We start from the raw sequence: 25,014 nt of genomic DNA on the forward strand, positions 1-25,014 counted from the left end.
AATATTATTGTTGTTGTTTTTGTTATTATTATTATAATATACTTAAAGCCATCTCTGATTAAAATTTGCTGTTGACCAGTGTTATTAGAAAGTGTTAGCTGTAGCTTGCAGTTAGTTAAAACTACACTGCATGTACAGAAATGTGTGGCTACTTTTAGACAAGGTGAAAAGATGATTGTGACCAAGGGCCAATCTGCCTCTCTTGTGTGTCTAATAAGAGGACACGCATCCATAAAACACACACACACACACACCCACACACATAGGTGGCCCCACTAGTGACACTTACCTTCATCAGGTCACACGTTCCCGGTGACACACCTTTAACATATTTGCAGCAGCGTGAGCTGACACATTCACACGGACACGCATATGCACACATGACTCTTCCTTTCACACATGCTACCAACTGCCACAATGACTGTATTCACGTGTCGCGCCACCTTAGAGCAACTTTTAGCACCGAAAACCAAAGTCACCTGAGCAGTAGTAAGCACGACTGGCCGATGTAGCCTAAAATTCATATCATCGTATGAATAAATAATTTAAAAAATATTAACTGCCCATATCATGACAAAAATATCGCGTGGACATAACAATGCAAATATTATTGAATGGGTTTTATCGTGACTATATTATAGTTAAAGCCAAATTGATAGAAATAAATCCAGAAATAAAAAAATATATATATTTAATTAATTTATTAATATTAATTGTGCTTAATGGTGCAAAATAGTAGAAACAAACACAAATAGCATTGCTAATGTTATAAATAATTATTTCCAGTTTTCGGATGTTTGTGCTGACAGTGTACCTGTTGTCTTATCTGCTCTTTACATGATCATAGTTGGGTCTTTGTCCACTGTAATGCAGTTACAATTAAACTTATGTTGAAATATAAGCACCTAAACCGGTGTTTCGCTACATTTCAAGTTATCCAAGCTGCTAGCATAGCTTGTCCATCTTCTCCTGTTCTCGCTTATTGCTCAGTGCATTGCATGCAGCAACTCCTCATCCTCCTTAATTGATAATGATACTTGCCAAAAGTGAAGCTGATTTGCTACCATAAAGGTAAGATCTAATAGGTGAGAGGAGCAGCTCATGTTTAGCCACGCTAGCTAGCCACAGCTCCTAGCTGGTGCGGCGCAAGTTAGCTTAGCACTCAGCATTCTATCCAGTTGTTTGGGGAAAACTTAGACGATGGGTGACTGTTCAATTTGGACACACTTTTTTTTTAATCAGATTGATGCTGTTTAAAAATAAACTGTATTACCGTACTATTAAACTGTACGCCAAATTTATACCGTGTACCGCAATTCCACACACCCTTAAGTTGTAGTGTTGGAGTGATGAGCAAGATTCCTATTAAAAGTGCTGAGAGTAATTGAGGTTTTAGTTTTTTAAAAGTCAGGAAGCATTGTCAGTAGGTGTGTAAAAACCAATACTGACGATTTGCACTCAACAGCCCATTGCTGTTTTATCTTGATTACATTAGCAAATCAAATCCATTTATCTGTCAGCTTTTCCGAGACCAAGCCTGCATTGTGAGCACACTGGCTAATCTGCATCGAATAATGTCTATCACACATCCAGTGTGGAGCTTTATACGTACACATGCAAACATGCGCAGCGTTTACGGTTTCGCGTTATAATACGTGACACGAGATGAATACTGACAAATAAATCAGCATCCGAGCCCATCATCATCATCCACGTTGTCACTTGCAAACAGTCAGCTTTTACTACTTTCAATTTGTTTTGGTATGTGTGTGAGTGTGTGTGTGCGTGTGTGTGGGGGTGTGTGAGTGAGAGATAGAAGATGTGATGTGATTTGATATGATACGATGGCGGGCGAGGGGGGGGGGGGCATAAAGATAGATGATCATAATTACGCACGGGCCAAGCTCCATTTCAAATAATCCTCAACCTATTCTGTCTTCTGCCATACACACCCAAGCGCAAACACACACCCAAAGCCATCTAAAAGTTCACACACAAGTATAATGCTCACCTATGCGTGCAGCAAATGTGGTGGAAGAAGGGAAGGGGTTGTCATGACATCACATTATTTTTGTCGGTTCATGCAAAGTTCACAGACAGCCATGAAATAGTCCCCCCCCCCTCCTAACCCTCCCGCCTCCTTTTCTTTCTCTTTATCTGTTTACTTTTCCTCATTGTTTACCTCCGCATCCTTTTGTCTCCACCACCTCCTCGTCCATATTCTTTCTCTTCGCTGTGTCGCATTTCCTCGCCCCTATTTTTCCATCCATTGTTCTTAAATAAGAGTCTGGAGGATTCATCCATTCCATCAGGGGATAAGCAGGTAGTAAAATGGGATTAGAGGGTGGCTGTCAGCAGCTGAGGACGACGTATGGCTTGTGCACACACACACACACACACGCACACACACACATGCATTCAGGGAAATGATCTAAATATCACGGAGGTACAAACACAACATGTACCACTTGCAGACACAGCTGCTGATAGGCAGCAATTTGCTTAATTGCAAATGTGTGTGCCTCCATAATGGTATTGTTAGTTGCAGTCATTCCGTTGACCAATTATTGTCACCATTATTGTTTATCAACCGCAGTGTTCAGCACGCCATATTTGCGTTGGTGAATAGTTTTCATAAACGCACACCAAATACATTGGCATCAAAAGTATCAGTCTTGTTAATGCTACTCGAGTAATTCAAGCTGTGTGGTTTCCAGAGGAATGACATATTGTGAAGCCGATGACGAAAATTTCCATTTCATTTTTTTTCGTGAACCAAAACAATAAATTTATAGATAGATAGATATTTTTATTTTTTTTTAATATTAAATATATAAATGTATTTTCTGGACCATAAGGCGCTGTATATAAGCCACAGCAACTGTATTTGAATTATAAAACAAATAAATAAATAAACGATATACAAGCCACACCAGGCTCTAAGCCGCAGTTTTCTATGTTTAAAAAAATGAGTTGTTTACTGCATTGTCAGAACGATTTTGTACTATGAATGCATATAAAGGTACATAAACGGATTTATTTAGCGTATTTTCTGAACTATAGAGCGCCCCTACTGGTGAAAGAAAAATCCACAGAAAAACTGCTGAAACAATCACATGTAGATCGCAATTCTTACGCACTCAGCTTGTCTCGACACGATATAAATAAAGAAATAAAAGCCATAATTTCTAAATGAGCACACACTCTAAACATGTGGCAGCGTGGCGTGAAAACAAAAAGTGAAAATGACCTTTAGTAAAGAAGTTTCACCGTATGTACCAACCTGGCATGTATTTTGTGAGGTCCAGCCAGGTCCGAATCATTGCTGCTCACGTCGCTTTGCATGCTCTCTGGCGAGGCTCCAGCGAGCGTCCATAAACGCACCCAGGCACACTCTAATTTACGACAATAACGCACCATAAACCTTCTACATTTTCTTTGTGTTCTATCTGAGCACACCTTATAAGCATGCTGATGGGATGTTTCATCTGCGGGCTGCTATCGCAGCTGTGTGCCTCATTGTCTGCCCCAATCGGGTCGCGACGTGCGTGTGTGTGTGTGTGTCGGTGTACTTTTTAGTGTCTGCGTGCACATTTGTCAAGTCGTGCTCATGTATTCTCTTTATCTAAACAGGACATGCCAACAGAATGAATCCATACATGAGTGCGTGTGTTGGTCTGTGTGTGTGTGTGTGTGTGTGTGTGTGTGTGTGCTGTCCATCAAGCCACACACTCAGCCGAAGCAAAGCATTGGCTTGCTTGCTGATGATGACATATGAGTTCCTGGCCGTGGTAATGGCTGTTAAATCTCATAATTACACGCTTCTTTATTGCGATGCATAATGACCCTGCAGCACTATTGGACAATTAATTAAGATTTTCAGCCAGGGCTTTTTTTTTTATTTCCAGGCCCAGATGAGGATATGGAATGAGGTCCTAATGTTCTTGTCTCCAAGCTAGGACATTACAGAGCGCTTAGAACGCTCGGCGTCCATCGGTTTTCATCTCTTCCCTCATTGTGTCTGTCTTCAATCCTCCCTTGTTGAGAATTTCCTCTTCCGTGCTTGTCCTGAATGATGATGATGATGATGATGATGATATTGGAGATCATATCTCTAATCTGTGAATGCTAAATTAATCCCTCTGGAGTTTGTCTGCTCATGGCGCTATGGGAAGCTACAGGGGATTAGGAAGATAGAATCAACACGACCTCATCAACGCGTACATGGACACCACGCCAGTAGAGAGGAGATCATTGGAATGTATTTTATTTTTGCAATCAAAAAATTTTATTCACACATCCAAAGTGGGCTTCTGAACTGAGTACTTTTCTAGAATGCAAACATAAATACATGTTGTGTAATTTCATTTTATTCAGGAAATTAATAAGGCAAATTTAACTACAAACAAAACTGCGCATATCAATTAAGGCCACAACTGTGTGCATGTAAATCATTTTGACGTTCTCCTGTGATTAAGGTTAACAAAATAATTTGACTTGACTGAACTGCCCCCCCCCACCGTGTTTTCGGGACATAAGGCGCACCTGTATATAAGCCGTAGCAGCTCTTCCCCGAAAAAAAAACAACCCGATATATATAACGTTATGCCTTTTACAACTTTACAACAACTTTGCTCAATAAAACAGAACAGACCCAAGAGAAAACAAAAATCTCGATTTATTTAGCGTATTTTCTGAACTATAGAGCGCCCCCTACTGGTGAAAGAAAAATCCACGGAAAAGCCGATCCGTTGTATCAGCTGCACGGTTCAAAATATAGAACAAAAGTAGCGGCTTATAGTCAGGAAAATACGGTAATCTGGTATTCCAGGGGCTGATATTCACTCTGTATTTAGTTTCTATAACAGCTTTCCCCCATGTGTGAGGTAAAACGTCCTCATAAAATGTACGTATCATGTTAGTCCCAAATTGCATCTATTGCAGAAAGAGGAATGGACTATATCGTCGTTGTCACATTCATGGGATGTATGTAACGCAGAAATTGGACATAAGTGTTTTTCACAGGATGGTGACGATACCTGTAAATGTGTAAATATGTTGTTTACTCTTCTTGTTTTCAAGTCTATCAATCCATCCATCCAACTAAAGACAAACCGAGACAACATGAGAGTTAAACATCGGGACTGAAAAATGAGATACAATAGTCTTGTCAAACATTTTTCTGATACTGGCCTCTTCAGAAAAATACGTTATTACAGGAAATTGTTCAGAGCAGGTAATCCAACAAGCGATCAATAGACGGCCACAACACCATTAATTGAACAAACTGGGAAATGTGAATTCATTACAGATCGGATTGATACATCGATAGCTGAGTTGTTTTAAGACCTCTGCCTGAGCTCAAATCCTCTAGGAAGCCTCGTCTCTTGTTTGAATGAATCTTCCTGGAATTCTTCCAGTAATTGCATTGTATCAACAAACAACAGTTATGATTATAGTTATTACCCAATATTTGATGTCAGACAATTTCTTCTGTTGATGCCTAAGAGAGAGCAGGATCATCAGTCCTTGACATACAGTAGTTTTTCCTCATTTACATTCCATCTGCTGTTAAGACAGAAATTGTCCCGATCTGATCTCTGATCAGAAATTGGGGCCAAGCACGTCATTATTGGATAATTGGTATTGGTTGGAAAAAAAAAATATATATATATATATATTATTTATTTATTTATTTATTTTTATCTGAAGTGCATTATTCTGTCCCCTAAGCTTGGTTTGAAATGTCCACAAGCTGCAATTCATTATAAAGAAAATAAAAAAAGAGGCACAGTGTCAGATATGGAAACATTTTGATTTCATGGACCAATCAAAACATACAGCAATCTGAAGTCTGCAAAGCCTTATATTAGTTACAGTTACCAAACAGCATCGTAAAATATGTTGAAACAGTTAGGTTAGAAAATGTGACGTGTTTACTTTCCAATAGTTGAACAAGCGTGAATTAATTTGTGGTTTGGTATTTGCCCAGACTCAAAATCAAGTGGCTCAAAATAATTCATAAAGTGGCCTCATTTTTGACCTGAAGTTCATATCGTTGACATCGTGCGGAATCCTTGTATGTCCAAAATCATCACTTTTCAGGCGACCCCAAAACAACCTAATTGTTCAACCATTAACATTGCATCGTCATCGAGTAATTTACAACACTATAGATTGGTCAAAAATGCTGTAAAAATACCCTCCACATGTGTGGACTGTGTAGATTTGTGTAAAAAAATATGAAATTAATAAATTAGCACATAGGAGGTTTTAGATCACCGCCTCTGATCTATATTATTGAATGAAATCTTTTAGCCAAAAACGATGCAAGAAATTATGCTGAGAAATAATGGGAACTATTAATAATTTCCAAGGTCCGACTCCTATCCTATATGAGAATTTTAGAAATAAAAATATTTTATAGCGCATTAATAACCTGTAACCTTGGACTTATTGTAAAAGTGTATGATTACTTTAAAAACGCTGTGCTCGAGTCAGTCAATTCAACTCAAAGATCGAACGCCTTCAAACTGTGGGCTGAGTATGATTCATTTCGGGTTTAACCCCAAATCCATCCCTTTTTTCATTATTTTATTTATTTATTTTTTTTATTTATCGGATTTTTTTTCCTTTTCTATACTATGTCTCCTTTATTCTGGAGACCTAATTAATTTTTTTCAGTTTTCTGCTCTCCTTTTTTTTTTCTGCAAAACTGTCTGTCAGCAGTGTCAGTGTGTGAGACCCACAGAGACTTAATGCATCTAAGCTAACACACACACACACACACACACATAGTGGTCATTCCTGCCTGCATCAGCATTGAATCATGAAGGGAAGAGCAGCAAGCAGGAGTGAAAGGAGAGAAAGAAGAAAAAAAAAACGATGGAAAAAAAAGTACATTTATTCTGTTCATTCTCAAGCAGAGTGGATGATTGTCAGTTAGGCGAGACTCACGCCGCTGTACAGAGTTTAGAAGACCCAAGTGACACATGCCTACACACGCGCGCACATTATTTGACACAGCCCTGGTGGAGCTGGAAGTGGGTAATTAAAATGTAAATATTGATATTTTATTATTTGAAACGGCTCCACTGCAATGCTCTTAATGTCACTCCATCTGGCGTCTCCGCAGAGACCCCGGGCTCGCCCCCCGACCATCCACGCTGCCTCCTCCGCCGCGACCGGGGCGCGCCGACACCCCACAGCCACCTTAGTGTGGCCGCGTCTCCAGTTTGCCTCTAATTAAGTATTAAATATGAGCAGCCGCAACCACAGAGGCAGCACACTTGACACACGCGCTCTTCTCTGTTTCACACACACTCATATCCACTAAACTAAAGCAATGGGAAGATTTTAAGTGTTAATCTGCCGGTGCTGCTGATGGTGTCTAATGTATGCAATTAACAGTCAGCCAGGGCTGAGGGTTTGGTAATTAGCTGGCTGTTCACACTGATTAGAGGCGAGCGCAGCCCTATGACTGCTCCACTCTCCCTGAGGCCGCACACACACACACACACACACAAAGTGGGGGGTGCGGCCCAAGGAGAGGTGGCGGAGGGGGTTGCGAGACCAAGGAAATGGAGAAAAGATATTTTAGCCAACAATGTGAGAGGTGGTGAAGGTGATTATGTACATAATTAAAGTGTTCCTAAGCAATAAAAGTGACGGATGTGGTGTCACTTTTCCCTCAATGTTCCTTTGAAAGGCATTTCATCATCAGAGTTGACCAGAAACTCACCTGGTCATCTTTTTACCTCTCACTTTTTTTTTTATGAACTATTCAGGCCCAAATAGTTTAAAAGATTATTTGGACTTTTCTTGGAATCGATTATCCTGTCCATTGATTATTCCATTGATTACTCGATAACCACACCCACTGTATTTTTTTTTAACTTCAAATTAGGACACCTCTACAAATAACACTTGAGTAACTTTAAACTAAAAGAATAAGAAAAAATATTATACATTTGTTATTTTTAATTTTGAATTTAACTCATTCACTACTGGCCAAGTAAAAAAAAAAATAAAGGATCTTTGACGTCTTTACCCGTCAATGGCAGTGAATGAGTTAAAAGGTTTAGTGTCGTTGAAATGCAAGTGCCAAGTCCCTCTTTGCCAGAAATAAGTGCTCCAGCGGAAGTGAGAACTTACTAAAAACATGATCCAGCAGCAACTGTCACGCTCGCCTGGTCCTCAATAATCTTTCCTTTAAATTTTTCAAAATAATCTTGCTCCAGGATACTTTAACATGGTCACGAGAGTTGAGGATTGAATTTTTTTGTTCAACCTTGCAATCATCTTGTTGGCTCGCATTTCGAACTGTACAACCTGAAGGCCGTGTGTGTGTGTGTATAGTTAGTGTCTTTGTTCGTGTGTTGCTTACACCCATCGAAATGAAATGGTTCTCTGGAAAGATTTGTTTCCATCTCGTTGCGCATCTCTGTGTAATTGGGTCAGCTGGTGAGTGCTGTGTGTGTGTGTGTGTGTGTGTGTGTGTGTGTGTGTGTGTGTGTGGGCACTTTGTTTGTTTTGGCTTGGCCAAAGCGATCACAGGGGGGTCCGTGTTCATTTGGGCCGGCGTCTGGCCTTATGGTACCAAACAGTTTGAGGTACTCACACACACACACACACACGCCCTGAAATGACACGGAGCATTAAGGCAGAACTTGCTTTCTTTCCACAGCTCACAACAATAAGCTGCTAAAGCAAATTTAGACACATAACGCTAATATATTGCATGTATTGAGTAGTGCTGTCAAGTGATGAATTTTTTCAACTAATTCATCACCAAAATATTTCCACGATTAATTGCGATTAATCACATTTTTCAACTACGATTTTTTGTAGTTTGTAACATATCTACACAAATGATATCTTGCAATTAATGCAAAATCACCAAATAGGAAGTATATTTAATTCAAAGACTGTTCTAATAGCGTTCTTTGATTCTTGAATTTGATCTGAACAGATTCATCTTTACAGGCATTTTTCTTGGAAACATTTCTCAAAACTGCCCACAAGCAGCACACTCCAGCAGTGTTAGTTTGCTCGGCGCAGTGTTAACTTGAGCAGGGTCTTTTGTTCTGAAATGATGTGCGAAAGATGTGCAGCTAAAGTGGTATTTTTTTTTAGATGAATCAAACTGAGTTAACTGAGTTAAAATATTTAACTGAGTTAAAAGAAAAAAGATTCATCTCCAGAGTTAACGCTTTAATTTTGACAGCCCTAATATTGAGTTAAAATTCCTAACTAATACCAGTGTAAAATAAATTAACCGCAGTTAATTGTTCCGATTTGTCTTCAAATACTTTGTTGACGTGCCTCCTTCTTTTGTGTTCGTGAAAAGTCACACAAACGTCTCGTGAATTCCCTTTGGTTGAATTGTCTGACAATGTGCGAAGAACATTCCTCCGCTGCTGATAACTGCGTGAATCTCCACCGCTTCATTGTTCAGACAGTCTGATGGACTTTTGTCTTATTGTATCCTAAGGCTGCACTTTAATGGGACAGAGCTCAGTGTCATTGTTAGCGCAGAGAAGGTGCTCCAAGGCAGGATGTCTTTATATACTTATGAATATTTGTTACCTATTTTTCTTCACACAGAAATCAGGAACTGCTAAGTCTCCTTTTTTTTTTTCTTTTTTTTTTTAATAGCAGAACATCTATTTTACACCATGCTGTTAGAACTAGAATATTTTAAATAAAAATGGCTGCATCTATCCAAGGAACTATATATATTTTAATGCATTCATAAACTAGGACTGTAAGATTAGAGCTAATATTATGATATGATAAATGTCCATTTATTACTAGCCTGCTTAAAGCGAAAGCACATGGACTATTTTCACAGCCGTTAGTCGATGCCTGGACTTACAAGTGATCCAACGTTAGGTCAGCCATTTTTTTTTGTTTTGTTTTGGGTTGTAATAAAATATTTGTTACAAGCACTAAATAAATAAAATAGGCCAACCTGTATTTTGCTAATCCATGTAGAGGTTTAACCCTATAAAAATACAGTAACAATATTGTGTATTTAACCAACTCGTAACTTATGAATGTCCAATAGCTTAAAGTGAATGTACAGTTACCAAAAAAAGAAAAAAAACAACAACAAAAAAACGCTACAGAAAGGCTAACAAAACTAACATCAATATATACATATTTATATTTGTAAACAGAAAATACAACAATATTCACAGGCATGTATTCTCTATCCTCTGAGGAAAAAAAATTGACTAATATTACTCGGGTTGCATGATATTGAAAAATGTGTGATATTTTTGTTCATTGCGATATTTCGCACAAGGAAATTATTTTGATTTTTATTTTAGAATGTAAGTCTTTTTTCATGCTGCAAAATAAGCAAGCTCAATGTACTGTTAATCAAATATTTGTTATTCCTCTAGCTATTTTTTAATTTTCAGACAAAAGCATAGAAATCCATTGGTGATATCGATATTTTTTCGATATATTGTGCAGCTCTAAATATTACACTGCTTACTGTGTCACTTAATTGTGAATCCATTATTAGTGTGGCTCGCACCGCCAAAATCATTACTTTTCCGAAGATTAACATTGCATCGGCAAACAAATCAATCCGCTTTCAACACTTTTGATTGGTCAATAATTTTTCAAAATAGCACCTACATGTGTGGACTGACCAATAGTATAAATTTGTGGAAAAACATTAAATTTACCACAATGTGTCATAAGCAGCTCCGGTTCGTCGTCAGCCATCTGTATGTCTGTTATACTGCCCCTGGTGGCCAAGCCGCAGACACCCGAATGAACGCAACATCAATAAGCTTTGAAGCATGAAAACATGATGCACGAACACTGTCATTCGATTTTATTCTACTGTATTTTCTATACACTACAATATTATTTCTTTTATTTTATTAAATGTCCCTCAGAATCAGAATCCAAATTGCCTCTCAACCTGTGCCTCTCTTTATGTTCTAGTAACGTTAACGGCGTAGGTTTTGGATATGTAAACTCATGATTATTACAGAATATTTTTTTAGTGTCTTCTGGGATCTACAAATACATTCAAATGTCCTCCAAGTGTCAAATTTGGTGACAGTAAGTCATGTGTTCATAATTGGGAGCAGATCACCATTGCAGCCTGTTTTCACACCTGTCACATTACTTGCACGCTCACACCATCACCTTCTTGGACGCACCAGCTATTGGCCATGCACAAATGCGCGCGCACACAACATCACACAAGCGCACACACTCACACGTGGCGCACAAGAGAACACACACAGGTACTTAGAAGCATAACATGCAGTCCTCACTGGTTCTCATTTGCCCTGAAACCACAAGAAAACAAATGTTGGTGAATTTGTGTGGCAACTGGGGCATGAGAGAGGGCTATCCTGTGTGTTTGTGTGTACACATGTGTGTGTGTGCGTGTGTGTGTGCCAGGCTGTTGTGCGGTCTCGGGTGTAAACGTGCAGTCAGGACTCATTTGGCAGACAAACAGGCCGCAGGCTGGCTGGGGAATCTACTTGTGTTTGTGTGTTTTTCTTTGCGCGTGTGTGTGTGTGTGTGTGTTTGTATTTGATAGAGGAGAGAGAGGCGGAAGAAAGAAAAGAGCCTGTCAGAGCGAGTGGTGGAGGTTAAGTCTGCGTGACTGCACTTCAGCCTCTTTCTGTCACCCCCGTCACACACATGCGCACGCACACACACGAGCACTCACTCTTTTTGCCGTCAAAGCTGAACCAACTTTAAAAAAAAAAAAAAAAAAAAAAGAGTTGCTAATATTTTAGTTTCCATATTCAGCCTTATTATGAGCAACTGTCACTATATGAGGCAGTCAGTTTTGTAAATTATTATTGAAACTGATTGGTATTAGCGTACATTTGTAAAGAAAACAGAAATTTTGCATCGTCTCTTGAGGCTCCTGCTTCGCAATTTGTTGATTTTGTTAATCTTGCAACATACATTCATGCTGCGGATTGACTCGACTAGTCGACTAATCTATTTTACGACTCTGCAATGACTTGAAGTTGACGAATCGCTAATCACGTGTTTTAGGCATCTCATATTACTGCATACGAACGACTTTTTTATAGATAATCCGTAGCTCCGAAATGTCTCAGTTGGGAGGATGATCAGCATTTAATTTTATTTTTGGTATTTATTCTTGCTTTGTTGTTTTTTTTTAACAAAATTAAAATGTATTCATTTCGATTTTTTGCTGACTTGTGTAATTTTTCCTAATGTTCTTGCCAAGTCTACATATAACATGTCATCGCGAAGGGTTAATTAAAAGACAGATTGTATGTGGTTCCCATACGAGCACGTCCGCAAACCTTATCAACAACGAGCAGAAAGCAAATGTAATTAGAGACAAATAAGGAAGCTCCTTTTGTCCAGCGAAGTCACAGGTATGAAAAAAAAGGGTTCTCCACCCTTCACCCCCCCCCTTTCCGAGTTTTACTTTCTCTTCCCTCACTCATCCCGGTCCTCTCGCTCCATCAATACCGCTCTCTCGCTCTCCATCATCAGCACTAAATTCCCATTGATGTTTCTTTTCTTCTACCGTATCGATCGCTTCATGAGAAGGAGGCGGGTGGGGGGAGGGGGGTGGTGTTGGAACGAGGAGGCGGGGGAGGGGCGCGAGATGGCGTTATCTGTTAATTAATTTGTCCTGAAGCTGGCCACCTATTAATCAGACAGATAAGAGGCATTGGATGGCTGAACGGCACAGACAGGCTAGCGAGGAGAGGACGGAGCAGGAAGGGGAGGGGCTCTCGCGTTGAGCTCACATTTGCACACGCGCACAGTGTACAGCGTGCCTTGCCCACAGATTGAAAACATGCTGATGAGACGACACGTTATGCACATTCTCACCAGCACGTGTATTGTTGCGCAGGAAGTGCCTTTACCAGATAAAAATCGTCGATGCACTTTGAGAAGAAACGCTGCACTTGGCCTCGATAAATTAATCATGAGGCTTTTAATTATTGCTGTTTCCCTTTATGCTGGAGTAAGCGTGCGTTTGTACATATCAGCTGGAATCAGAAGGGACGTTTGATGACTGGAGAGTGTGTTTGTGTGCTGCGTGTATTCCACTTGGAATCAAACCTTGCACCTCTGCATTGTGAGGCAGACGTGCTAACGAGTCATCCATCATGCCGCCATAATAATAATATAACTGGAATATAACGTTTAATATAGTCCTATATTTTGTAGAATTTACATAGATCTGATCAGATGGATTATATTGGCATATATTTTGCATTTTATGTTACAATTGGTCATCAGTTATAATTTCATAATCTGCCAATCAATCAATGACGTCATTGATCAGATCCGCAAAAAATGACATCGCAGCAGACAAAATTGTGTTCGACTGTGCTGCTATCATTAATAATCCACGGTTTCTCAGCATAGTGAGTCAGATTTAGTTTCCATTTATTTTTCCCAATATTTTTATATTTTCTTTCAGTGTCAAAAATACATTTGAGGGCATATAAAGCCATTCAAATTTTTTGGTCAACCATGATTATGAAACATAAATATCAATAGGCAACAGATTATTTTTGCATACATATCTGCCAGGATTCTACTTTTCAGATCATTTCTATAACATTCCTAGAAATTCACACTGTTTCATCACTGAGCTATTTTTAGAACAGGACTGCGGGCTTCTCGTGTGGTCCTTAAAGGTACCACGTCGGTGACGCTTTCTCTTTACGATCCTTTTTTGATTGTATCATAAGTCGAGGACACTGCCACTTGACTGCACTCAGGCTATCCCCTTTCACTGTATTGCTCTATATCAGGTGTGGGCAAACTACGGCCCGGGGGCCACATGTGGCCCATTAAACGTTTTAATTAGGCCCGCCAAACATGAAAAAAATTAAATGAATAAACCTTATTAATGTTTTATTTTCTAAATACTGTGGTTTTTCCAAAGACGTATATATTGTTGTAATGGTTTTGTTCACTTTTATTTCAAATTAAATGTATTGCTTTTCTCCGATGAGGTGAGGTGACCAAAACACTCCATCCATCTGCTCCTGGTCCGGCTCCTCTATCAAATTTCAGAGCCCATTGTGGACTCCCAATCAAAAAGTTTGCCCACCCCTGATATATGCATTCTGGTGTCTTTACTTTATGGTGCATATGGATATGCAACAGTGTGTGTGTGTGAGTGTGTGTGTTTATGTGTGAGCTTGGGACGTCAGTAGTTGTAAATGGAATGAATTGGAGCATGTTTCAAACAACAATAGCCTGCAACCTGGACATAATGAGACGTCTGCTATTGCCCATCAATGCAGCGAGAGATAAGAAGCCCCCAAACACACATAGACGAATGCAAAAAAACACACACATACTGGCACACACTCCCCCCGTCTCGAGAGGAGGCACACGGCAGCAGATGTTGTTGAGGAAATATCTTCCTTCTCATCTGCACACTCGTCCTGGCAGGAAGTGCATCCAAAACATACACACACACACACACACACACACACACACATAGCGAAGTTCTGCGGTGCAGTCTGACAGGTGCGCTCACATGGGCCACCTCTCTTATGAAGCACACACTTGCAGCGGACACACGCTGGCGCAGGTGTGGATGGACAGGTGTGTGGGGTGACGACAGCTGCGAGGAAGGTGTGAGTGTGCATGTGTTCCATTAAAATGGAAGGAAGGGAGAGGGAAGTGAAATGTTGCATTGGACCAATCAACACAAACAACAAAATTGAATGGAGGTGCGATTGTGGGTGTGAATGGTCGTTTGTCTAAAAGTGCCGTACGATTGACTGGGCGACCAGTCCAGCCTCACTCAAAGATTTCCCCCCTCCCTGGGGGTGTCATGGCCATGTGTCCCAATACTTTTGTCAACATGGTGATCTGGCAATTACAAATTGAGTGGGTTGTGATTGAAGAAAAGGGGAAATTTGAAGCCACGGCTGCAATTAACGACCATGTTTGAGCGGTGCAGCAACGATGGGCAACATTGATCCAGGCGGGTTGTGTCAGAGGGAGATAAGGCTTACCTGTCCCCAGAGGACGGCCCTGGGCACAGGGGAGGGAGGGAGGACGGCAAGCAGATGAGGAGGTGGTGGAGGAATGCTTTGGACATCTGGATGGACGCAGAGAGGAAAGCGGTTAGGGAGGAGGAAGCATTTTTGATCCGGTCCACTAAAACAAGACTTTTGTTTAAATTTCAATTTTAAAATGAAGCCGAGAGGAAAGTGGTGTTTCTTTCGAAACTAAACTGTACAAAATTGTAGTTCATTTTGAGTTATACAGTCCAGATATACAATTGATTTTTTTCCAAAGGCATTAACGTGTGTTTTTGGAGTGTGGGAGGAAGAAAGAGCACCTGAAGAATACCCATGCAGACATTTCTGATCACTGATACACATTGGCGGCCGTGAAGTTCACACATAGGCCTTCAGTGAAGTCCTACTTGAGTAAAAACACCACATAACACCGTCATTTACTCCGTCTTGAAAATGGCCCCGCAAGCATATCTGCAATTAAATCCACGCATTTTAGATTTCGATTTTCAAACGGTCCCCAGTTCCGACTTTCAGGTGTGTTGATTCCGCATCGCCCTGCCCCCTCACGAGTGAGTATCCAATCACAGAACGCGTTCATCACCTTCAACGTAAAGCCATAAAGCAGGCTCACTGTAAGCAACTCGTGATCTGATTGGCTATCGCAACTGTCTTTCGACTCTGAAAGCCGATTGACTTAGACAGAACAAGTGCCCGCGTGATTGTATCTGAAGGCCTCGGACAAATAGTGCGTGCTACTGGTCTTATGAAATCTGCCTGGCAACAGGAGCTATCTGAATTCTGATTGGATAAAAACTCTCACCTAAAAATTCAACACTAGGCTATAATGCCATCAATGTGAAGAATATTATTTCTTTATTATGATGATTTCTTGCTCCGCCTCTGGTCCCACCAATGATCAAAAGTCCGTTTCTGTTCACCTTGTCATGACCAAATGTTGTGTTCTTTGCCAGGTTTCTCCACGCTGTCTCTAGCAGACCAGATGAGTCTACTGCAGAGTGCATGGATGGAGATCTTGATCTTGCGTGTCGTGTACCGCTCGCTTTCCTTCGAAGACAAGGTTTGCGTCGTTCTGCTTATTCTGGCTCTGCTTCACCATTGAGAGAGCGCTTCCGGATTCTCGTCAACCTGACGATTTGTGTTTGCGGCACTAGCTGGTGTACGCGGAAGACTACATCATGGATGAGGATCAGTCAAAGCTGGCTGGACTCCTGGACCTGAACAACGCCATCCTGCAGCTGGTCAAGAAGTACAAAACCATGAAGCTGGACAAGGAGGAATTTGTCACTCTGAAGGCCATTGCGCTGGCTAACTCAGGTTGGATGAAAAACTGTGTGTGTTTCTGCGTGTATGTGTTTGTGAAGTGCAAAAAAGAGTTAATCCCACGAAGCTCCATTCCCGAGGGACTCATTCAAACGAAGTCATCAAAGCGCTCCTTTCAATTCTCTTTATCCGGACGTGACTCACACTTTCACACATGCATGAGTGTCAAATCATCACATGTACAATACACGGTCGCTCGTATGACCTCGTAGCCCACCTTGCATAATGTGGCCATCCCTTTGACAATTAGCATCGGCGTCTCTTCAGATGCCTGTTAAATCAGGTGAAATCATTGGAGCCCAAAGTCTGTCGATAAAGGCCCCCTCTCTGATGTGTCCGGCTGCATCGACAGCTGACTGACACACACGTATATACACGCGCACGCACACACCGGCGCACGCCTTGCCCCTCCCCTCCCATGACCCGTCTTTTGAACTTTGTCTTGGATGGCGGCCAGCTCTTCAGTACTCTTTAATTACAAGGGAGAACTGTCAATACAATGTGTTTAGATGGGAGATGCGATGGAGGGAGCTTTGAATGGCGAGGGAGGGGCCTTTTGGCCTAATCCTGCCACCACAAATCCGACAATCACATGCACACCTTTCAACATCTAAATTAAACACACAAAGAATGTTACTGCAATGTCGAATTAGAATCGTTGCAAATGATCGTGCATATTTATAAATCATGCCATCATGCAGAAATATTGGCTGTGTGTTGAGAAAACTCAGTGGTTTGTGGATTAGTGGCGTGAAAAAGTAGGCGTGGCCTCGGGCATTCAATGGAGGGGGGCAACCATATAATTTCGATGGACAGCAAATTGTATTTTGCTGGGCAGATCACCAGATGCGTGTCAACCATCCAGGCTCCTCCCCTTGCCGTATATGTATTTTAAAAAATCAGCAACAGTAAGTTTCAAGTTCTTCCCTCTACCCCACCCAAACCAAATATAATTTTTTCACTGAGAAAAAGGACAGCTTACTAAGATGTCTGTTGTGAACACTGTCCATGTTTTTTTATGCGTATATTAAACTGCCCCCTGGTGGCCAAGGCAAGCACACAAAGAGGAGCGGCTAATGCCCATTGAGTTGAAGTAAAAAGAAATGTTTAATTAATTTACAGTCCATTTAATGATGTCATCATTGTCAGTTTTTAGGAAATTCAATAACATAAAGTGCTACTTTTTGTACTGAAAAACACATTACAATCATTGTTTTTTCCTGTTTTTTGTCCAAGTCTGGAACAGACTGATGGCATTTCTATTGAGCATGGTGACTTAAATGACTACGAAATGTGACAAAACAGCACGCAAACTCACTTTTGAATTGGTGCCCAACAAGAAAAAAAGATCTCGTCCAAGTCCTTCCGTGCTCACACAGTTCTCTGTGTCTACGAAGAATTATGATTACCAGTCCCCTTGAGGTGCCCTCATGACTGCTCTGCTCATCCAAACATCTTTTTTTAGCGCACCTGAAAGCTGCTCTACGTTCTTCTCTTTCATATGTGGCCTAAAATGACAAAAGACAAGTCTTGGTGTTTCAGTACATTAAATATTAGCCAATAGAAACAAATGAAACGGCGTCGAAATCACTTCAACAGGTTAATCCCCCATTTTCTAAAATTATGTTTTTTTTTTACTTAAAATGCTCATCACTGTTGAGAAAAAAAAATAATCACAACAACTTTACAATCGCTCGTCAAGTCAACCGAGCGCTAGCATTAGCATTTTGAAGGGCACTGACACTAATTAATTCACGGGATGCTAATCGTCTGCATTAATGAAGCCAAGCCTAAAGAAATGTTAGCAAACGTGCCCCACATGTAAAGACACTCCAACTAGCCATGGGAAGCAGAAGGTAGGGGTGTGTGTGTGTGTGTGTGTGTGTGTGTGTGCGCGCGCACACATTGTGTTCCATGTTGTGGTTTAACAGCTCCCGCTCATTAAGTTGCGCTATTTAGCTTGCGAGTGTCTCGCAGCAGCGATGACTAGAAGGCAAAATACTAAACACACAACATGAATTACACGTGTGTTGAGTTCATCTCGCTGCATTTATTTATATTTTGAACAGAATTTAGGAATCCTCTTATCGGCCCAATAAAGCTACTTATTATCCAGTAAATAAAAGACGAGACTGGGCCGCCCCAGTGAAGGGTTTTGACAGGGGAACACGCTGAGTTTTCTATCGATCCTTATAGGACAAACCTGAGTGGTCTGCTCCTGCATACTGATACATGCATTACGCTCTATAGATCCACAGCCTTGTGTATATATGACATCATGTATTGTAATCCATCGCTAACGGCTGAGACAAACAACACACAAGTGGTCCTCTCTGACAATATCAATCAAATCTGAGTCATATTTGGAAATATTTCATGATAAAGGGATCTCATATATAGTGCAGGCAGGTTTTTCTAGTCACACTACCAACATTCCCACTATGTGTGTGTGTGTGTGTGTGTGCATTCAGGTGTGTTAGTGAGCGTATATGGATCAGCAGTTGCCTTGTGATTATTATTTAACATGCATGTAGCCATTGATCGGATCCATTGATCAAAGGTTGGGAGCTAAAGGCCAGCTCACATCAAGACTTGGCCTCCCCAAGGGCCAATATGGAGCATTATTAGTGAGGGACATTCTCAGGACACACACTGCCATTTGGCTGGAACGTATATGCCACAAACAAGAGGGATTACATGTGTGTGTGTGTGTGTGAAAGATAGAGAGAGCATACGCACACATGTGCTTTAGGTGTTCCCTAATCTCTCCATCATCCTCCAACTCCATCTTTTTTGGACTCCGCCCACCTGTCTGAGTGTCTGTTCATTCATCACGCCCACTGCCCCACACTTTGAAAGACACGTTCTCGCACATGCTGTGGGTCGAAAAACCCATTACCTTTCTTTTTGTGTTAAGGTGCCAGAAAACGTGATGTTAAAAGTGCACTCATATTTTAAATTCAATCCCCCAAAAATCTGTATGCTTCTTATCGTGGATGTGAACGTGCTCACCTTAAGCATTGTTGTTCTCCTCCTCAGACTCCATGCATATCGAGGACGTGGATGCAGTGCAGAAACTCCAGGACGTGCTCCACGAGGCCCTGCAGGATTACGAGGCTTCCCAGCACCAGGAGGACCCTCGGCGGACGGGCAAGCTGCTCATGACCCTGCCACTGCTCCGTCAGACCTCCACCAAGGCCGTGCAGCACTTCTACAGCATCAAGCAGGACGGCAAAGTGCCCATGCACAAACTCTTCCTGGAGCTGCTGGAGGCCAAAGTGTGAGGGCGCAAAGTCCGAGCAACTCTCCATCTTTTACACACACACACACACATATTCTCCCAAAAACACATGATAATATGTCCCTTAAGTACGCCCACTCTGACTAAACAAGTAAGACGCTCCTCTTACCTTAAACCTCTTTGCTCTAAGATTTGAATGAAAAGGCTGTTGCCCTTTGTTGGGAGGTGGGACCTGACTAATATGACCCCTGCCCCCCTCCTAAGAGAAAACAAGAAGACACTTCCTGCTGTTATTATTGTTGTGTGCAAAAACAATGCCAATTGCACTCAGATATGCATTTAATGATGGCGTTATTAACAGGATCGTGCTCATACGAGGACACAAAAAAAGGTTCGGAGGACTGATGAGACTTTCCCCGCCTTGACACCCCCGCCCCTACTCCCACGCCCTATAGGTTTTTTTTAAGTGTTTAAAAAGGTAAAGGGAAAAAAATGAAAGAAGTATTGAAGACATTTGTTAAATTGTGTGTACATTGACGTTTGGATGGACAAAGAAGATGAGGAGGAGGATTTGCCTGCCAAAAGATGGAACACTTGCATTCAGCGGATGCCAGCAACTTTATGCCATGACCCCAAATTCTTTGACTTTTTTTTTTTTTATATATATATATATACATATATATATATATATAGAATTGCAAGGCCCCGGACTATTGTTGTCATCTACCAATGATTCAAAAGAAGTCCACTTGTGCTGATAACCAGCAGAGAGGGAAGATGTCCCATGGATTGAGTTTGAATTGTTAAAATTTGCTTCCCCAAAAAGCCATCGGCTTGTGACCCGTTGTGAAAATCATGTCGCACTTAAAATGGATGAGTTTATGAGAAGGAAAAAGGTCACTTTTCCACTGCATTGTACTAACTCTGCTCACTCTTCTGCTTCAAACTAGTTCAGCTGCCAGCTATGGAGACCACATTGCATTGAACGAGAACTGAAGCCATCCGTTGAAATGAGACAAGCTAACAAAGCAGACAAATTTCATGCGAGACAAAGAATATCTAAGGTTTGGAATAATTTCATTTAAAAAAAAAATCAATTATGTTCATTTGATAAGGCCTACTACCACTAGAACGGATTGTAAAGCCCCTAATAGGGGTCAAGGATCGACACACCCACCAGTTCCATCGCTTTATTGATGAAATTATAACAAAATGAACACGTAATAAGCACTTTCGAATGAGAGCTGCTCCAGCCACATCAAACTCGCAGCCAACTTTACCCTCTCATTCCTGGCTCCCATATCACTCACCAGTCAGCTTCACTACAGCCCTGTACCTTAAAATGCACATTTTGCAAATCATTAACGCCACGCCAGCTTAGTTGGTAGCGTGCAGTGTAAAAGTGGCAAAATGGCCGACTCCTCATATTCCTCCTCTTGTGTTTGTCGATCTGCAGTATTTTCAACTCCGTGCAGCTCACCGCCTCGCACACATTTCACTCTTTGACTGTGCCATTGAGACAGTCATGTGGCGCCTCAATGCTTCCTTCACAAGATCATCTTAACAAGAGCAGATGTTCCACATGTGTGACGGGCCACTGTCAGGACAGAAAGGTGCCTGAAGTGTTGCGTTATTTTTGATTTTCTTGGCTTCTATCTCGAAATAATTGTAGCTAAGGTACCGATACTAGGCTTGTAAATAACAGACGTCCTGTATATGATGTATAACAGCCGCTTTGTTTTTGCCTCCTTAAACCCAAAACACAAACTTTCCTCTACCAGCTTGACCACACTCAGTGGTGATCATGTATGTATAAATATAACCACGTATCATGTATTAACAAATCAAAGTTTATCTTAGAAGCTTCCAAGCTAGAGTGCATTAACGAGGGTGCAAGGATGGGTTTCATGGAGAATTTCCAGCTTTATTTTATTTATTTATTTTTTTTTGCGAGTCAGACATTTATAACTAAGTTACACAGCAGTCCTGACAATGTAGCATCAAGTCAGATGATGTACACAAGCAGCGTTCACGTCATGACTTCGAACATTCTCAACATGTCATGTGACCAAATGCAACATTTTGAGTAACATTTTCTCCAAAGCCAAGTAGAAAAAATATGCAGACCGTTAAAAGTCATGTTTCCACCAAGTGCTTCACTTCACTTGTGTTCAGAACCATAAATCTGATTCGGTGTGTTTTATCGGCTGCGTCGTGGCGTGAAATAGTGCGACATCACAAGAGTGTAACCAGCCAAACAAAGGCGCTTGCCTGTCTAGTCGGGATGTATCCACCTTTTTTCCGGGTTGCTATTCTTTATTAGGAGTGGGACAAGATTTTTTTATTCTTCGACTGTATGATGAAAGTCGAGTCGAAGTCGATTAAGTAGTGATGTGCACAGTATAGCAGTCCCCGAACTTCTTTGTGCCACGGACGTGTTTAAAATCACTCACATATGCAGCAATATCAAATTTTTTATTGAGGTTGAACAAAATTGTAGCGCTTGGTTGAAAAGGGCGTATAATTAAGCAAATGTGTGTTTCAGTTATGGAAAATGGAAAACTAATCATGATCATACTTACACACTGATTTGAGCCGGTTTGCTATCCCACTTCTTGTTTTCAAACATGTCAATTCTTAAAGTGCAATCAGTCTAAGCCAGGCGTGGGCAAAGTACGGCCCGGGGGCCACATATGGCCTGTTAAACGTTTTAATCCGGCCCGCCAAACTTGAAAAAAATTTAATGAATAAACCTTGTTTGTTTTATTTTCTAAGTACTGCGGTTTTTCAAAGACATATTTATTGTTCTAATGCTTTTGTTCACTTTCATTTAAAATTTAATGTATTTATTTTCTCAGATGAGGTGAGGTGACCAAAACACTCCATCCATCTGCTCCTGGTCCGGCCCCTCTGCCAAATTTTAGAACCCATTGTGGCCCGCCAATCAAAAAGTTTGCACACCCCTGCACTAAGTGATGAAGGTCTAAAGAAAAGTTAAATCCTGTAATATATGATATCACATTTTTCAGTCATTCATTTGCAAAGTTGTATTTCCTTCAAATGCAACCTTAACCCACCGTAAGATTTGAACAACTCATTATAGCTTTAACCGTCGGAGATTTAAGAATGATCATATATCTAATTATGTAAGTCATTTGCAAAGCTGGATAAGAATGCCAAATGTTTACCCAACCTACTAGAAGCTGGCAGCTGAGGAGTTAAGTGTAGTCCATCTCTAACATCGCTCGCAAACATCATTCAACATTAGGGGCAATTTTCTTAGCCTTTGTTAACGTTGTATATTGTAAATACAGATAGATTACAAGTCTAACATAAGACATTTTATTGCAAAGAAAAAGATTTAAAAAAAAAAAAAAAATGTAGCTCGACCTGGAAAGTTTGCCATTTTTACGATGGAGGGAAAAAACTTTTGCTTTGGATTCCCCAAGCCTTCCTTGTTTTTTGGCTCCGCCCCTCTTCCGCTGAGCACTCGGTGGCGTGCCTGTGTGCTTCCCTCGTGCCGACGACCGTCCTCGTGCCGTGCGCTTCTCACTTTTTTAGCCAGCACCCAGTAGACTAGAAGCCATGTGGTCTGGCTGTCGGATCGGTGCGTCGCGACGAAGAACTCTTCTAGGGTTAAATTACGGTACTCGTCTCTTACCTGACTACACATACTTAATGAATTATTTAGTATCTAAATGATAAATGCAAGTAATTAAAGAGGAAGGGTCATTTGTGTCACTTTCCTTGTAGAACAAACAATATTCTGTGTATCTTTTAAGTTGAATTAATAAAGACTGAATGACGACGGGGGGGGCGTTTGAGAACCTTTTGATAAGCTCGCTGTACATACATGACTACCTTCTACGCAGCTTGACAGCGCCTCAATCATTTTGTTTATTTTCTTGAAATTATTTAATGATTTTATTTCCATATATATATTAAATTATTTACAGTTAAGAGCGAGGCCTCAACTATCTTTCAATTATTGTGTTATTTGAGGCACTATGACGTAAACGACAAGAATCCTGAAGTCCAACATGAGCAGTTTAACGTTAAAATTGGCACCTGACAAAATAAACCGAGTGCAAATTCTACAAATCTACCAAATGTGCACTTGGTTTGAATTTCTCCAGTTGTTTAAAAGCGGAGATTTTTTTATTTTTTTTATTTTAATGTCACATTCTTTTCCATTCAATTGATTGCAACGTTTTAAGACATCACACTTATTGTGCAAGAAACACATCAATATGCGAGATGCGTTGATGTCGTTTTCATTTTGAGAAGCAATATTTTTGTTTGACTGAACTCTTGACAAGTTGCACTTATGACCAATTATTGGAGTTTCTAAATAAGCAGTTAAGTATTTTCCATGAGGTGCAATGGGAAAAAGGAGTGGTGTGTTTTGACCTGGTTGCACTTTAAGCACCATGTTGTTTTCTTTCATCTGTTACCAAGACCCATAAACTGCAAATATTGTATGTAATGCAACTATGACTTGTGTAGCGGAAGCAGCAAAGGATTGTCCATCCCAGCGCGGCAGTCGTTTTCTTGTATTTAATTGTAGCCGCCACTTGCGCTACAGTCATGGGCGAGGGAGAGTTTGGATACAAACTTTTCAAGGGGAGGAGGAGAAAAAAAAAAAAAAGAGACCCTTGCCTTGCGAAGAGTTCTGGACAAGGGGGAGAGACCCTGTATTGTTATTATAAACATGTTCGTAGATTTTAGATGTGCTTCACATCAGAAAATGAAAAAGGAAAAAAAAAAATAACTACCTGTATATTTTTGTGATGTGTATCATACAAGTGTGCTCCAATGATAATGTCCATTTGTGTAAATGTATTTATTTCACACTGTATATATTGTTCAATGCAAAAAGAGAGACCTATGATTCTGTAAGTTAAACGACTATTGTTTGAAGCATTACATGTGTTACTCCAGACTATGCCTTTCAGGATTATTACAGTAGAGCAATATCGATTAAAACCAGGCTTCCAGTTTTGAATCTTGTTCTCTTCCTCTTTCCAATGATGCCATATTTATTCTACCTGATCCCACTACCTTATTTTTATTGTAACTGAAACTGAAAACTGGTGCTCGGCATCGCCACGGTGAAGATGTAAACAGCCAGTCAGACATGCATATAAGCTTTCACCCCAAAAATAAATCAAATTAAAAAATCATTTTGCGTTGCAAGAGCCACACGGCCAAGTCGTCCCAAGAGAGTACATACGCACAATATATATGTTGTGTTTACAAAAAACATTTAACTATATTTATAATTTCATGTATAAAAGCGAAGCGTGGAGAGTTTCTGCTGCCGAAAATCACAGGGGCAGTCAGTGAATGGGGCGATCAAGCATTGTCAGTAGCCTCTCAAAATAGCCACAAATTGCAAAATTT

General features: G+C 40.6%; 1 protein-coding gene across 6 annotated transcripts in view; it reads left to right on the top strand.

Moving 5' to 3' along the window:
* The window catches only part of esrrga (estrogen-related receptor gamma a), a 189,808-nt gene extending 165,192 nt beyond the window's left edge, over positions 1-24,616 (top strand). For all 6 annotated transcript variants that reach the window (XM_088296136.1, XM_088296135.1, XM_088296139.1 and 3 more), the window contains 3 exons: positions 16,001-16,107; positions 16,202-16,364; positions 19,410-24,616. In XM_088296136.1, coding sequence (XP_088152262.1) covers positions 16,001-16,107; positions 16,202-16,364; positions 19,410-19,654 — 515 coding nt within the window. In that variant the 3' untranslated portion in view covers positions 19,655-24,616. The remainder of the gene's footprint in view (positions 1-16,000; positions 16,108-16,201; positions 16,365-19,409) is intronic.
* Positions 24,617-25,014: the final 398 nt, after the last annotated feature.

Source organism: Idiotropiscis lumnitzeri, chromosome 5 (genome assembly GCF_059441095.1).
Source record: "Idiotropiscis lumnitzeri isolate Australia: NSW breed Sydney's pygmy pipehorse chromosome 5, RoL_Ilum_1.0, whole genome shotgun sequence".
NCBI lineage: Eukaryota > Metazoa > Chordata > Actinopteri > Syngnathiformes > Syngnathidae > Idiotropiscis > Idiotropiscis lumnitzeri.